General features: G+C 46.9%; 2 protein-coding genes across 6 annotated transcripts in view; one reads left to right on the top strand and one right to left on the bottom strand.

Moving 5' to 3' along the window:
• The window catches only part of si:ch211-197n1.2 (EF-hand calcium-binding domain-containing protein 6), a 34,552-nt gene extending 25,672 nt beyond the window's left edge, over positions 1-8,880 (top strand). For 3 of the 5 annotated variants that reach the window (XM_048996442.1, XM_048996445.1, XM_048996440.1), the window contains 6 exons: positions 34-139; positions 856-980; positions 3,875-4,118; positions 4,213-4,385; positions 4,711-4,861; positions 4,962-8,880. In XM_048996442.1, the coding sequence (XP_048852399.1) occupies positions 34-139; positions 856-980; positions 3,875-4,118; positions 4,213-4,385; positions 4,711-4,861; positions 4,962-5,261 (1,099 nt within the window). In that variant the 3' untranslated portion in view covers positions 5,262-8,880. The remainder of the gene's footprint in view (positions 1-33; positions 140-855; positions 981-3,874; positions 4,119-4,212; positions 4,386-4,710; positions 4,862-4,961) is intronic. The other 2 variants (XM_048996441.1, XM_048996444.1) reach the window with 2 other exon arrangements.
• Positions 8,881-9,459: 579 nt separating this feature from the next.
• helt (helt bHLH transcription factor) lies at positions 9,460-11,580 on the bottom strand. Its single transcript, XM_048996431.1, has 4 exons — positions 11,479-11,580; positions 10,803-10,907; positions 10,372-10,468; positions 9,460-9,938 (listed from the first exon to the last, which is right to left on the bottom strand). The coding sequence occupies exons 1-4, from the start codon at positions 11,503-11,505 to the stop codon at positions 9,460-9,462; spliced, it is 708 nt and encodes a 235-aa protein (XP_048852388.1). The 5' UTR covers positions 11,506-11,580.
• Positions 11,581-16,073: the final 4,493 nt, after the last annotated feature.

The raw sequence follows: 16,073 nt of genomic DNA, 5'->3' as shown, positions 1-16,073 counted from the left end.
TGCCGCGTTTGTCTTTATCTCCTGACAATTCAGGGGTGGAGCAGCAAGTCTCTTTGAAGCCCAGGCCAAGGTGGGCGAGAGCCAGGAGGCGGCCCGGGAGGAGCCAAGGGAGGCAGGCCAGGATAGGAGTAACGCTGAGGTAAAGCGAAGCCCCGCCCTCCTATGGGCTTCCCCAGCTGGGGGTACTCTCATTCGCCTCAGCAAGGAGATTCTTCAGGAACACCTTAACATCCCTTGGCTGGTCTGTCTGGCCTCTCTTGTGTCTGTCTATCCCTTGGCTTGTCTGTCTATCCCGTGGCTGGTCTGTCTGGCCTCTCTTGTGTCTGTCTATCCCTTGGCTTGTCTGTCTGGCCCTTGGCTGGTCTGTCTGGCCTCTCTTGTGTCTGTCTATCCCGTGGCTTGTCTGTCTATCCCTTGGCTGGTCTGTCTGGCCTCTCTTGTGTCTGTCTATCCCTTGGCTTGTCTGTCTGGCCTCTCTTGTGTCTGTCTATCCCTTGGCTTGTCTGTCTATCCCTTGGCTGGTCTGTCTGGCCTCTCTTGTGTCTGTCTATCCCTTGGCTTGTCTGTCTGGCCCTTGGCTGGTCTGTCTGGCCTCTCTTGTGTCTGTCTATCCCGTGGCTTGTCTGTCTATCCCTTGGCTGGTCTGTCTGGCCTCTCTTGTGTCTGTCTATCCCTTGGCTTGTCTGTCTATCCCTTGGCTGGTCTGTCTGGCCTCTCTTGTGTCTGTCTATCCCGTGGCTTGTCTGTCTATCCCTTGGCGTGTCTGTCTGACCTGGTGCGTCTGTCTGGCCCCTGATGCATCTGTTGGCCCCTGGCGTGTCTGTCTGATCACTGGCTTCCTCCGTGTTCCATCAGCTGTTCAGGATCATTAAGAACCTGATCCGACGGGATTTCCAGGCACTCCAAGGATCTTATGAGCAGATGGACGCAGCAAACACCCGGCGCATGAGCCAGGAAACCATGTTTCAGCTGCTCCGGAAGTGAGTAGCCATATGAACATGGAGAGGCAGGACTAAACACTGGCCGACACCCAGGCCAACATGCCGGTTTTTCACAAGACAAGTACATACACACACACACACACAGACTTGTCACTCTTTGTGGGGACCATCCATTGATGTCTATGGGGAAAACTCTAATCATAACATGACGACTTTAACCCCCACCTATCCCTAACCTTAACCATAAGTAACCAAACAAAATACGAGACTTTTGGAATTTCTAGTTTTTTGATTGCAGTCACAGATTTTTATAAAATTGAGGTTATCCTTGTGGGGACTGAAAAAATGTTCCCACAAGGTAAAGAGTTACAGGTTCGTATTACATTGTATGGAAATCTGGTCCCCAAAATATAATACACACATAAAAAAACAGACACACACACACACACACCCAAACAGACACGCCCACAAATACAGAGACACACACACACACACGCTACAAGCTACTTAGATTCACAAGAATGTCTGGGATTCAACCCCGCAACCCTAAGGGTGTTTAGCCACTGACTCGTCATGTCCCCCATAAACAGGTAAAGGCATATTATGATCTAACTGCAAACAAGTTTTCCAGTCTGCAGGCCCTTTGCAGACATACAGGTTTAAATGACTGATGTTTAGATGAAATGGCATTAAGCTCAATAATACCAGCAGAGTGTGGTAGAGGGCTCCCATGCTCCTGGGCTCGCATCAGCGAAAGGTAAGTGGATTTTCTCTCCGCAGGTGAATCATAATTGTTGCGAATTGCTGAACTCAGCCATAAACTGGGTTTCTGAACAATTTCAATTATTGTTAATTTCTTCTGCCCTGTTTGAATGTGTCAATGGACCGGAACCGATGGTCAGAGACAGTGAAGGCGAATAGCGAAAGTGAATAACTTATCAGCATTTAAACTGTATTATACAACAGTTAGTTCCACCCAAGAAATGAGGCGTCTTATGAGTGCAGTTATCAGAGTATAACTGCACTTGGACATTTCACATCAGCTGCATCACGCCGCTGTATCCAAAAACCATCACGTAGGTCTCATTTCCACCAACACGGAGCTGGTGCTGGGCTGGTTCTCGGTGCCTTTTGCTACCCTAACCCTAACCTAACCCTAACCCTAACCCTAACCCTAACCTAATCCTAACCCTAACCTAACCCTAACCCTAATCATGATGTCTTCGCCTCTCAAGCGTCACTGTATTTAATTTATTAGACCAGCGGCACAATTTTAATTCACGATGCAAGGTTATTCCGCTAATAAGTCGGCCTGTTGTTTCACTGCAGGCACTGGTGATATTAGACTAAACTATATATGGACTGAATTTTCCAGTCATGCGGAAGGTTTGGACGCGAAAGCCCATCCCACTTTCGCTGACGTTACGGAAACTATTTTTGTTTGTGGAGGCCCGTAAGTGTTTAAATAAACACGCAAAATATGCTGCAGCGTATTACTGTTACTGATATTACTGTTATAAATGCTACTCGATGAACTGTTGTATAAAAGAGGAGTGCGGTTGTACTGCAACATACCACGGCTGTGATTGTACGACCGAATCACATCTGTGATGTTTTGCAGTACAACTGCACCCCTTCTCATATGTTATTGCTTGAATGATCTCCAAATAGATCAGTGAAGGCATCCGTCCGGAATGATGTGTCGGTATGGCTTGTCCCGGTGTGTCCACATGGCATCTGATCGCGATGGGCCGGGCGGGGCCCCGTGTCCGTTTCCCGGGAAACGCCACGGATACCGTGGTCCTGGCACTTTCCCATCACTAACAAAGTGCTCAGTGTGCTGCTCTTCCTCTTCCTGGGGCCGCCTCCCGGGGCCCCGTTGCCATGGCCGCAGCACCGTGGTGGGCCCCTGGGGCGCCCTGCATCTCTGTAAATAAGCGCGAGTAGAGAGATGCAGGGCCCTGAGAGATAGCCGCTCTGTCTGAGGCTTCTTTTCACCCTTTTCTCCATTTATTCCGCTTTATCTCTCTATTCATTTCTGGCTCGAATATTTTGGTCCCTGCCCCAAATACAAACCATGCTTGAATGGGACGTCCCACACGATTTGCATAATCAGGCCCCGGTCCCCGGGAAGCACACCAGGTCCCGTGCCAAGCCCAGTAAGGTACGCCCTCAGAGGGAGAGGCATCCAGAGGATTAGTGACGTCAACAGGCTTAATCACGCAACTGCACTGGGCCCTGCGGCTCCTCCACGCGCATGCCGGAACCTTCCGGCTACCGGATGCCATCACTGGGGAGCGCAGACGTTTATCTGTCACCTGCGGTCTGATTGGAAATCTGCTGACATCCCTGATTTTTGTTGATCATGTTTACTGTGCTGAGTCTTTTGTCTAGGAAGCCAAAATGAGGACTGTCTTGTTTTTTAGTTATGAAAATGTCCATAGATGTGTTGATCGTGACGTGGATCTGCACCTTTTTGGAGCATCATGGATTCATGGGAAATTGAGGCTCCGGACCAGAAAGTATAGCGCGAAGCCTATATCTGAATGTAGACGTTTCGATGTGACACGTACATTAGTGGCTGTTAGCTGGGGATCGCCAGAAAACAAAGGGCCACTTCTCTGTCCTTAGCATCTGCGGTTCAGGCGGTAATAAGCAGGGCTCCATATTGTCAGCAGGCCTGGCGTGCGGAAGCTCGCGGGCCGCGCCTCTCAGCTCGCGCTCCGTCTGTCTTTGTTTACCCCCTGCCGCCGTTAATCACTGCCATTGGCGGCACAGGGCTGAAGCCCGGTCCCGGGCGGGTGGCACCGCGCCAGGCTTTTTGTTACCGCCGTTGTTGCTGGGGGGGGGGTCGCTTAGGGCTGGCCCACCCTTTCCTATCACTAGTGGCATTCATCTGCCGGCTTTTACGTGTCCCTCCCCCGCCCCGGCAGATTCAACATCCAGCCCGAAGTGAGCCGGGGGGAAATCCGGCGCCTCTGGGGGACGCTGCTCACCAACCGGGACCACACGCTGGACTTCCTGCACTTCGTACGGCACTTTGGCCACTCCCCCAAGTCAGCTTGCTTCCCCAACGCCAAGGTTAGTCCGCCCCGGTGGGGGGACGCGGACCGCCGGCGGCGCTCCAGGAAGCTGAACGCTGTCTATGACATCCTGACGGACAACGTGCGGGCCAAGGTATGGGGGTGGGTGGGGGCACTAGAATGCTAGAGAGGCATTCATTACTCGCATGGGGAGTGAGGTCATGGGTGGTGTTTCCTCGCCTGTTCAGGTCGAGCTCTTGCACCACGACCTCCAGGGTGAGTTTGAGGACCTGGACCCTTACAGGACCGGGTTCGTCAGCCGGGAGGAGTTTGGCCACATCCTCAGAGACCTCTGCTCCCAGCTCACTCGGCACGAATGCAACATCCTGGGAGAGAAGTTTGACGTTAACGGCGACGGGAGGTGAGTGGCGCCGGCGGCCCTGGGACCCGAGCTGGGGACAGAAGCCGCACCCGGTGACGGCAGAAAGGACACAGAGCAGGACCCACAATGCCTCAGGGTCACATCCCAGGTGGTGACGTCCTGCAGCTCCAAGGAAACGCTCACCCAAAGACCTGCTGCAGCTAGCTGTGCCAATCAATGCTAATAATAACAAGCATGCTATTATCAATTAAAGACAAGCACTGTCTTTTAGGTGTTTAATGGTCAGAAATGTGACACGGGCTGCCCACGATATTCCCCACACTGAGGGTGGACCATATTGAACGTCCCCTGTCCCTTGCCCCAGGGTATCCTACATGGAGTTCCTGAAGCCGTTTGCGTCACAAGAGAGGGGGCACCCATGCGGCTCCAACATGGCTGTTGTCCTGCACTCCTCCCAGGACTCAGGGGGTCCACCGGCAGAGGAGACCCCTCGGGGGTCCGGCCCGAGGCTGAAGGTGGGCAGACCTACTAACATCCCACACGACTCTCTAACCCAGAGTTTCGGTAACTCTGGTTCTCCTCCCGGCTGACCTTTGACCTCTCTGGACCCCTCAGCAGCAGAGGGAGGTTCGGGCACTGCGTAGAGCTTTCCGGAAGCTAGATGGCACAGGACGCGGCCTCCTGCCCACCACCGAATTCCGAGCTGTTCTCAAGTTGCACGGACTCGCCCAGGACGACGAGAAGGCGACCAGCATGCTGGCACCGTACCAGCGGGGGGACAGTGGGCTCGTCGACTACAGCAGGTTCCTGCAGGAGGCGTGCGGGTGGCGAGCATGCAGGAGCACCGCCGCCAGCGACTCCACCTCCACCCGTACCTCCCTCTGCACCTCCACCTGCACCTCCACCTGCGAATAGCTGGAATGCTGCTGCAGTACCATGCCGGCATTTCTGTGGAACTTTCCATCGGTCTTTTCACCTGGTTTGGGTTATAGGTCTCCGCTTTTACCAGAACTGGTGAGAGAGAAGGGAGATATCAGTCTAAATTCACATACATATATAGCCTAAGATATATGATTTTAATTGCCTGGGTAATTCCTGATGCATGTATAACCTTAGATATCTAAATTCAGATACCTTTGTAAACATTAGATATATACATTAGTGTAGATAAATCTACACTAAATTCAGGTACATGTATAACATAACCTTAGTGTTCCTTAGCCTAGTGCTGGGGATCCCCCAGACAGATCACATTTTTGCTACCACCCAGCTACCATGCAGCGCACCTGTCCCAGGTGATTCCCATGGTGGAACGGTACCAGCTGCCCTGGATGCCATCTGGCTGCCTTCTGCTTATTAACTTGCCTACCTTTGTGGAAGATGCTTGACCTAGGGATGCAGTAAATATCTTTGCGTGCTGCAATGGTGCTCAGGGCCTTGCTGTGTCGGGCGGGGGGTTGCGGGTGGGGCTGTTTCCTCAGCAGCGTGGTAAACACTGCTTGTTTGTAGAAATATTTTACATGACAATGGGCGGCGGCGCGGCCTTTCTGTCTGCCTGCGCTCTGTACGCTCGCTCAATCTTTCGTGTCACGCTGAGTGTTTTTTCTTTACTAAACGCTGTGTTCAGGCATCCTGGGCCTGTGGACGCTTTCACTATTTCATTATTGTCAGTGTATCCATCTGTGTATCACAGCGAGCCCCCATCCCCCAGCAACACCACCCTGCACCCATCTCTCTATCAGGGATTATCTGTGTGAACGTCCCGCCCGTGGACACCAGCACCGTGGGCTGTCACATGCGGGAACATGTTGTGAATGAGAGAGTGCCACTCTGCCTGGTGATGCCAAGGAACACCGCTCACAGGGAGGGATGGCCAGCATGGACACCGGGCTCCATAGCCTAGCCCAGAAGAGATGACGAGATCCTGAGCTCCAGCGAGGCCTGGAGCTCCTTTAAATCCTGATCTGCAGTGAGGCCTGGAGCTCCTTCAGATCCTGATCTGCAGTGAGGCCTGGAGCTCCTTCAGATCCTGATCTGCAGTGAGGCCTGGAGCTCCTTCAGATCCTGATCTGCAGCGAGGCCTGGAGCTCCTTCAGATCCTGATCTGCAGTGAGGCCTGGAGCTCCTTCAGATCCTGATCTGCAGTGAGGCCTGGAGCTCCTTCAGGCCCTGATCTCCAGTGAGGCCTAGAGCTCCTTCAGGCCCTGATCTCTAGTGAGGCCTGGAGCTCCTTCAGGCCATGATCTCCAGTGAGGCCTGGAGCACCTTCGGGCTCTGATCTCCAGTGTGGCCTGGAGCTCCTTTAGATACTGATCTCCAATGAGGCCTGGAGCTCCTTCAGATCGTGATCTGCAATGAGGCCTGGAGCTCCTTCAGATCCTGATCTGCAGCGAGGCCTGGAGCTCCTTCAGATCCTGATCTGCAGCGAGGCCTGGAGCTCCTTCAGATCCTGATCTGCAGCGAGGCCTGGAGCTCCTTCAGATCCTGATCTGCAGTGAGGCCTGGAGCTCCTTCAGATCCTGATCTGCAGTGAGGCCTGGAGCTCCTTCAGGCCCTGATCTCCAGTGAGGCCTAGAGCTCCTTCAGGCCCTGATCTCTAGTGAGGCCTGGAGCTCCTTCAGGCCATGATCTCCAGTGAGGCCTGGAGCACCTTCGGGCTCTGATCTCCAGTGAGGCCTGGAGCACCTTCAGGCTCTGATATCCAATGAGGCCTGGAGTTGTTTCAGGCTCTGATCTCCAGTGAGGCCTGGAGCTCCTTTAGGTGCTGATCTCCAGCAAGGCCCTGATGTCCAGTGAGTCCTGGAGCTTCTTCAGGCACTGATCTCCAGCGAGGCCCTGATCTCCAGTGAGGCCTGGAGCTCCAATGACTGGCTTTGTTCCTTCGTTGCTACAGCGGCCTTTGATTTCCTGGGGGTGATCACATTTATTCTTGCCCAGTCAAGGATGAAGCCCAAGGAAGCAGAGATTGTCCCCTTTCAAAGCCGCCACAATGGCACAGCCCCGGCAAAACCCACTCCGAGTTTTTACTGTTTTGTGCTGGCGCTCGCTTGGAAACTGATACTATACAACTTACTTAAAGATGCGGCAGAGGGACGGAGTGGGGGTGAATTCGGGCATTGTGGGCAATGGGCAGCACATTTTAGCCAAAAGTTACAACGACTCGGGTCCCTCCTGGCTTAACGCATTTTTAATCTTTTGGAAAGTAACACTATTTGCCAACAGTTCAACTTTTAGCCAGAAGTTTGAAAAATGGGTCCCTTTCGACTGAGGGATTTTTCGTATGGGCAAGGGAGGGGGTTGGAGGGCCAAATCAGTGCCCTTTCTTTGGTACCATTGTAAAGTCCGAGGGCGGGTTTATCCTGTACAGTTTAAAGAGCAGAATCACGGCTTCCAACATTAGATAAACAAAGACTGTCATGGATCACTGAAAGTTTGTAAAATGACATGTAAATGAGCGGAATGGTACCAAAGGTGGCCGTCCCGTTTCAGACCTTAATCCCAGCTAACAGGAAGAATGCTCTGCCTAATTTGCCTAAATATATGGAAATGTCACAGCCTGAAAAAGGTTGTGGGCTAAAAATCTTTCTCCAACCGCAAGATTATGGGTTTTTTTTCGTGTCCATAACTGCTAAATTTTACTGGTAATCCTGACAAACATTTACTGAAAAATAATACGCAGAAACCTCACCCCGCCCCCCCAAAAAAAACGTGGTATTGACCTATTCACTTCATTATCACAGCACGATTCAGATTAATGCACGCCCCTTACTTACTTTCATATAAATCTTTTCGCGTGTCTCCCGTTCGGCTCCGCGGTTACTGCCGCTCACTGGCTCAAAATCACAAGAAGCTAATGTGTTGAGTGAATCGGTAATGAAGAAAAAGGAAGTTAAACTTATGCTGTGATAACTCTGGTCAGGAGGCGGGTCCCCGGGGATCGGGTTAGGGGGAGGGCTGTGGTTGTTTAAATTTACAAAGTGGGGATCGTTTGGAGATGACCTCGGTAAACAATGTTTCGCGGATCCTTTCTGTTGAAACACAGGGATTAAGGCTGCTTCCCCGAGTACTGACAAATCTGATTTTTTTTTTATTTGCATTCCATTTAAATATAGGTGGAGAGAAACGTGGGAAGACTTAGAAAATGTCTGCAAACGGGACACGGACCCTCTGCGAAGTCCCATGTAAATATTACGAAATATGACTTTGAAAATTGTACCTAGGTGTGAATTTGAGTGTGATCTACCATGGGCTGGTGCCGCGTCCTGTGATATTACCTGCCTGGCACCTCTTGTTTCCGGAATAGGCTCCGGATCCCCCCAATCCCTGCAAAGGATAAGCGTGTTTGGAAAATGGAAACGTTATTTTGAATAATTTAGTTCGCTATATGTAGACGTTTTACTGTTGGTGCCGTTATTTGTGTTGAATTTTAAGGTACTGTTGAATATCATTAACGTTTTTCCATATTGTGAAGTGTAAAAACATTAATGTTTTTTTCTTTCATAAATCTTCTAATATACTCGCTACTTGTAAACGACTACGTCAGAACAAGTTGCCTGGTTTTCCTTTCGGTGGTTTCGGCGTTTTTTTTTTTGCCAAGTTACTGGTGTCGATGATGGGTTAAACGGAGTGCAGAGTAGGATCTGTTCGGTTACCTTTATAGCACGGATAGTAGTGATCAGTTTTAAAGTCGCACTTAAAATACAATAAGCAAAGCTGACGAATTCACTGATTTTTCAGTAAATTAGACAAAATGCCCTAATAAAAAATGCAGGAGTCCAAACACAGGCTGGGAGCAGGAGTCTAACGCATTTAATCTGAAGATCGGTTTTCAGCATTATCCAACTGGAAACCACACGATGTCTAACACAGATTTGGGATGATGACGATAATCACAAACCATCCAAACATTCAGCATTCAGCCACTTATCCAGCACGTTATAGCACATATCAGACAATGCCTTCCAGTGCATTCATTCATAAAAATGGATTAAATTAGTACAAAAATAATAATTTTTAGCACTTCTCTTACAAAAGATTTATTTAAAATCTATGCTACATTTTGCATGACATATTTCTTACACATATATAAATACAAATATATATATATTTTTATTTACAAGGCTGCGTGCTGCGCGCTGTGAAGTGCGAAGGCGTTAGCGTGCGAGTGCCCGATGAGGCTAACGTAGTGGTGCTCCAGTCCTGGCACCGGCGACAGGTAGCCGGCGTGCTGCGGTGCCGAGCCGCCCAGTGGCACCGGCGGGTAGGCGATTGAGGGGCTGCGCGTCGAGGCGTGCCAAGAGAAGTGTCCTGGGGGCGTCTGCTGGAAAACCGACTCGGTGGGACTGAGGCTTTGGGGGTCCGACGTGGGGTGCATCTGGCACAGGTAGTCCGCGGGGTCGGGCAGAGCAGCGGCCGAGCCGAAGACGGGCTCTGCCACGACGCGGGACTTGGACTGCAGAAAGGCGAGGATCCGCGCGTATTTTGTGTCTTTGGTCTCCATCCTCTCCACCGTAGTTAGGTAGTGAACCAGGTTCTTCATGCATTCGTGGTAGCCGTAATGAAAGTAATTGGCAAACTCTGCCAGGAGCTCCCCTGCAAGTAAGCGTGATCTCAGGATCAGTCGGCATTATTTTGTTCACAGATTAGCTTCTTAAACCTACTCGAATCGTGTTTCATGTATGGGTGCGCTTGAAAACGCACTTACACGTGGCTGCGTTTTGAAAAATAAAGGCTTAAATTTGCCGCCCTCTCTATTTACAGATATACTAGAAAATATTTTAAGCCATTTAAATTTAAATTACATACCCCAGATATAAAACCTGCTAGAATTTACTTCAAAGCGATTAAGTTGTTATAGCCGTAATAAAATGCGCAAAATGACGGCGCGCTTCACTAGTGCCACTTACAGTGTGGAAAAAGCCGGTCTTGGCGTTATATTCATATAACAGTACGCGAAAGCAAATTTGTAGACGTCTGCGACGAAAAAAGACACATTACATAGAAATTTAGGGACGAATGAGCTCACCTTTCTCCCTGCCCCGCGGAAAGTCTGCAGAGTGAAGAGCCCGCAAATACTGAACGGTCATTTCCAGGATTTCCGCTTTCTCCAGCTTTCCGGAATTCTGCCAGTAAAGAAATGAAAAACAAATAGCCACGTTAAAGATCTAATGTCAAAGTGTAACAGCTCAAATGATCATGCACATAACCGCAGTGTGAAATTTCTGGCGCCCGAGTAATACACGAGTCATGAGTCACAGGTATTCTTCAATAAGCGTTGGCACTGCAGTGGGATTATTGCTATTGATAAAATATTAATAATAATAATAATAATAATAATAATAATAAAACGGAATTAATGAATGATGAACTACTACCGAATGCTTTTTATATATAAAAATCAGCACCATCAGCCATGGATTCATTCAAGACTGTGAGTATTTAAGAACTGAACCATACCTGCTTTGCCAGAGCCATTGGTACCGTTTTCCCCAACTCGTTAAGGCATCGATTGATGCGATCTCGTCTTCTTTTCTCTATCACTTTGTGGGAAACTGGCGTTCTCTGGAGGGGAAAACAATCACAGAAATGAATGGCCAGTGTACTGGGAAAAGAAACCAAACAACCTTGTGATGCTCTATTCAAGAAAAAAAAACATGTGCATTTAGTCTAATGTTAAATGATAATGAACACGTTGGAATAATTTTACTAAACTGACTAGCAATAGCAGTTGCAGACGGCTTACGTTGACATTGGATTGTGGCGCGCAGAACTTCTAACTAAACTTCAGTTTGCGCGCTTCGCTTTACAGAGCAAAAACATCGAGCTATGAGAGGGAAATCTTACAGTCCACTCATGAGTAGCCAGTGTGCAAATGTCTGTGGATGTTACAGACACTCGCCGCTCAATTCGTGCCCTTTGGAAATCGGAAGCCCCTTGGGCACGCGGAGGCGAGCTCGATGTCCCTGCTGTACCACTGGCTACGTAATTTCAGTCATCATAGAACCTCTATATTTTATATCCACCTAATACTGGTTCCAGAAGAACATAGGCCTAAATGCTTGGCGTGCTGCATTTTAAAATTACTGATAATCCTTTGTTTTCTTTTTGTTTTTCCTGGGAGAGGAAATCTTACCTTGCGTTCCTTCATTTTAGATGCCATAATTTGGTGCAAAATTAAAAAAAAGTTCAAATATATTGACCAGGAGTCAGTTCTGTGTGTTCTACTGGTGGTAAACTAGATGTTCTGCGGTCCGGGACTGAACGTTACTCCTTATAAAGCGATCATTTAGGGGACTCGTGCATTCATAGCCTAAATTATTCCATAGGATTAAAGGGAGGCCTTTGCTAAATGTGTGCATTTAGGATCAGTTAAAGAAATGGCAAAAAACCTGAAGCCATGGGCTAGCAGGGGGCAGGACTGCTTTGTTAATCCACGTGGCCCTTCAAAAGACACGTGATTACTTTAAGAATATTATTTGCATAGTAACAACCCAGGCGGGAAATGTGAACTGAGCGCTGAGTCGGCCTGATCCTCCGGAGCGCAGCGCGCGCAAGAAAACAAAGGCGCAGAAAAAAGAATTCCCTTTTCCCAGCTCGCGTTTCTCACACGATCGCCTGTTTACAAAACCCAGCAAGCGACCTTAACTTCCATCCAAGCACTGTCTGAGTTTTAAGGCCTGTCCAGTATCATTAAAGTAATTAAGTAAGCCTTTAATAGGCTGTTCCGCCAAGTTCGAGGGAGATCTTTTGGAGATGGAGTCCCCCCCTCGTTTGTTCTCAGGGTTTCTCACACGACTTGGTGACACGTCCATCTTTTATGAGACATGGCAAGCTTTTTGTTTACGTTCTTTATTTTGTCCGAGACCTCGGCAGGTGTGGGGCTGGGGCTCGCGCCCGGGCTTCCCCTTCACCCGCCAGCGGCTCCAGCAGCCTCCGGCACGCGAGGTTCACCCACCACTGGATTCCTTTCTAGAGAGGCTCAATTTGTATCCTATTATCCTATAAGAAAATGTCTATTGAAATGACTGAATAGTTTCATTGGCCTAAATTTTAATAATGCTGTGAAAGAAAGGGAGAAATAAAGAAGAATGCAGCTGGTCCGAAAGTGTATTATTCGCTGTCACCTGCGAGAGGGGTACCCTGGAGACCCCTATTCATTTGCCTAATTTCGGTCAACTTAACAAACTTTGGGAGAAATTATTCTGGCATTGTTGTGAAGGGTAAAGCTTTCTGATCGAATTAACAGCATGTTTTGATCCGGTAAATGTCATTAGAAAAAAAGAAACAATCGCGTTTAAAGGGCTTGGGTAATGCGCCAAATGGAGACGCCAAAGCGCAGACATCACAAAGGGGGCAGGCGAATGCCACAGGGGACTTTTGTACCCTCACATTGCTCAAGTTTTCCCAACAAAGGGCATTATTTTATACTTGAATACATTTCATACAACAATCGCCTATTTTTTTTAAACATATTTTCACAGCAAGGTTAACAACAGGTTTATTGTGTCCGCGCCGTCCCACAGTTTCAGACTTGGATTCATGCGCCAAAACGGTTTGCTCGTCTGCTTTTTTCATCAGAGGCGTTTTAATCTTTAAAAGATTCGCCGTGTTGTGATAAAACAGATCGTGTGTGCAATGTCGAAGAAAAGAAATAAAAGACGCGAAGTCTTTTTAACATAAAAGCTCCTGGGACATCTAAAAAGGGTGGGGACTTTTTTCAACACCAAGGAACGAAAAGCATCGGCGAGCGAGACAAAAGCCTTAAATCCCATTACTTTTATTGTTGCATTTACCACGTTTTATAACAAGCGGGTTTTGAAAGGCGAACAGATTTTATAATATTTTATTTTATTCCGTTTTATAGTGTGACTATATAATTTGAAATTATGTCTGTGATTTAACGGTGTTACAAAATGCAATGCGCCTTGGGTGTGGTTGGATATATGTTTCGACTTAACAGTAACATCTTTGCTACTTTAAACATAATTTAACATTGTTTTTTCTTGACAAAAGAACAATTTGTCGTCTGTTGTATTTTAGTCCCCCTCGTCTGGATACTCGTGCAATGACCGCGACGTACCTATAGCTTACCCACATACCGCGAGGTGTTTCCTCGCCAGTTCACACGACTTACTATGCCTTTAAATTAAAATATATTTAAAAATGTTCGTTTATTTCGGGATCAGCTCACCAGTGATATTGGCAAAACATGAGCGTTCGAGTTTGAAAACGTTAGGTGCTATTTTTATATCATAGGTACGCATATAATTTTTACTTTTTAATTTGTTTGTTTTCTCTGTGGCTTTTGTTATCCCAATATATATAACTACAGAGAAATGGCGCTAAGATGTGTTAGATATTACTATGAGGAAAACGTTTTCGGAAAGCTGTACATGTACATGATAGTTGAAGAACAGAGCCGGCAACTGAAAATGATATTATGTATTCATGTGTTGCAAAAGTTGTTTGTAAAACTTATACTTTTCGTCTTTCCGTTGCAGGTTTGAATGATTGCTTGTACTTTTAGTGGGTATTGATGGAGAATATTAATCCATTTCATATTTAGAAAGGCCCACAGCATTATCGTAACTATATATATATATAATCACCCATCGGATTTTTTAGAAAGACTGAAATGTACATCAGGTGGCTGTTTTGTTTTTTTAACTGTTCATTACGGTTATAAGCCGTTTGTAATTAGCGAGATAACTAAGAAACACGTATTGAAAAAAATCAGTAGCGGTGTATGTATTTTGATATATTCTTCGTATTGTTACAATGTTGTAATTCTGCGTCAAAATTAGTATTTCCAAAGCGTGTTGTGGGCCTTTGGGCGATGTACGTTGATATTTCTTTATGTTTTCTTTATTTAAGATTTAAAAGTATTTAAACCGAAGTTAACTTCATGTAAAGAAAGAACTATACGCGACATATACAAGAGATTAAAGAAGATTAAAGGTCAGGCTACCTGTGAAGGGCATCTTGGCGCGGATAGATGGTTATCTTGAATAGGCGGAGTGCCGAGACAATACTGCCATGCATGTCACCTTGATTATAGAAGTACACTTTTCAGAATCACGTAGACCGCCTCATGATAAGTATAGTAAACAGACCTCAGATTACTCGTTATTAAAAAGTTTAAAAGACGTTTATGTTTCTGTTGGATGCCTGTCAAAGGTGACGCTTTAAAGTTTTATTTACACTATTACGTACACATAAGCATCGCATCAGGCTCAGCTTTTAATGTGCCCGCGATCTTTCGTTTTCGAAAGAAGCATCATCCTGGGATCACAACTGATTGTTCATCGACTGGCGGATTTAAATGTGCATATTCTTTTATGGGCAAGTTGAGTTTTGCACCATATGAATTCCTTACCGCCTAATTTTCATCTCTTAACCAACAGACACAGTACCCAATCTTCAGAATCTCATCAAAGATGCCATTCACGTTTCGACGCGTCCTGAGAACAAAACCAGGCAGTTATGTTCGTCTAGTCGTGCGATTGTATTTGTGCGAAACATCCGTTTTTCATGCTTTCCCTCGTTGCACGTTAGTCCAAACTGATTGTCATTTAAAAATGTATTTTAAACAAATACAAATTTATTATAAAACGTGTTCGAAAGTTTTATTTAACAAGTTCCTTGAATTTCTGTCTGTTCATTTTGTAGTGTACAGTTGTTAAGTAGCGTTTATATGGACGTAAATATGAGTTAAAATTATATGCGAAATAAAAAACTAATCAACTGTATTAAAGTGGGTGGTTTTGTCACTATATAAAAATGCACAACATATTATTATTGTTATTGCACATTGCGTTTTATCAGTATCAAAAATAAATTAAATGCATTCCAGACGCCGGAAAACTTCTAAGGAGCCACGCGGCGCTGTCACGTGCTGCCCCGTAACGCCCCTGAAACCGCATCGTGCGGAATCCCTTAGCCTCGCGCGCCACCGTGAGTCCGAACGGCTCCACACAATCCGCTGTCTCCGGTGCCTCTCACCTGGGTATATATGTTTCTGCTGCTTGTGTTTAAAATAAGTATTTCATAATACAATATGCGTACGAGGCTTTTCAAGCCGACTAGAAGAACGTCTGTGGAAAGTCTTTGAACGGGGGGCATCGCATGTTGTTTTTGTCGGGATGAGCATAAAACATTTTGAAATATGCTTGCGGGATGTGTGGGATCCGGATGGAATCACGATTATCCTTCGCTGTTTCGTTTGGAAGTGACACATTGAGGAAATAACGTCGCAGGAGAAGGGCTTACGCTTATACTTCCTACGAAAAAGTTTACTTTCCATGTAACTATGTAATTGTTACTTTCACTTGGTTTCCGCGGCTCGCGAGGGCGTGGTCTCGGCTTTCGGCGTAAATTCTAAGGACGCGCATACGGCTACTCCAGAGGTACGGCAGAGATGACAAGGGCTACTCTGCAATGACCACAGCGTACTTTGCACTTTCAGAGTTGTCTAAATCGCACCTTTATCAGATACTCAGTTTCCAAGCATTAAGCAGAATCCAATTTTAAAGAAATTACCATTAGTTGCTTCGCTCTACTAATTATGATTTATAATACCGAGCTCCGTTATATAGTTAGCCAATAGCCTACATTAACTTAGAATGTGAGTATACAGTACAGACGCTCCCCAAATTAGGATGTGCTTACACTCCGATGAAGCCACCGTAAATGGAAGATATCCTAAGTCGAATATGAATATGTGACCCG

This window comes from Brienomyrus brachyistius, chromosome 25 (assembly GCF_023856365.1).
Source record: "Brienomyrus brachyistius isolate T26 chromosome 25, BBRACH_0.4, whole genome shotgun sequence".
NCBI lineage: Eukaryota > Metazoa > Chordata > Actinopteri > Osteoglossiformes > Mormyridae > Brienomyrus > Brienomyrus brachyistius.
The sequence above is the reverse complement of the archived record's forward strand: the minus strand, read 5'-3'. Positions and strand labels throughout refer to the sequence as shown.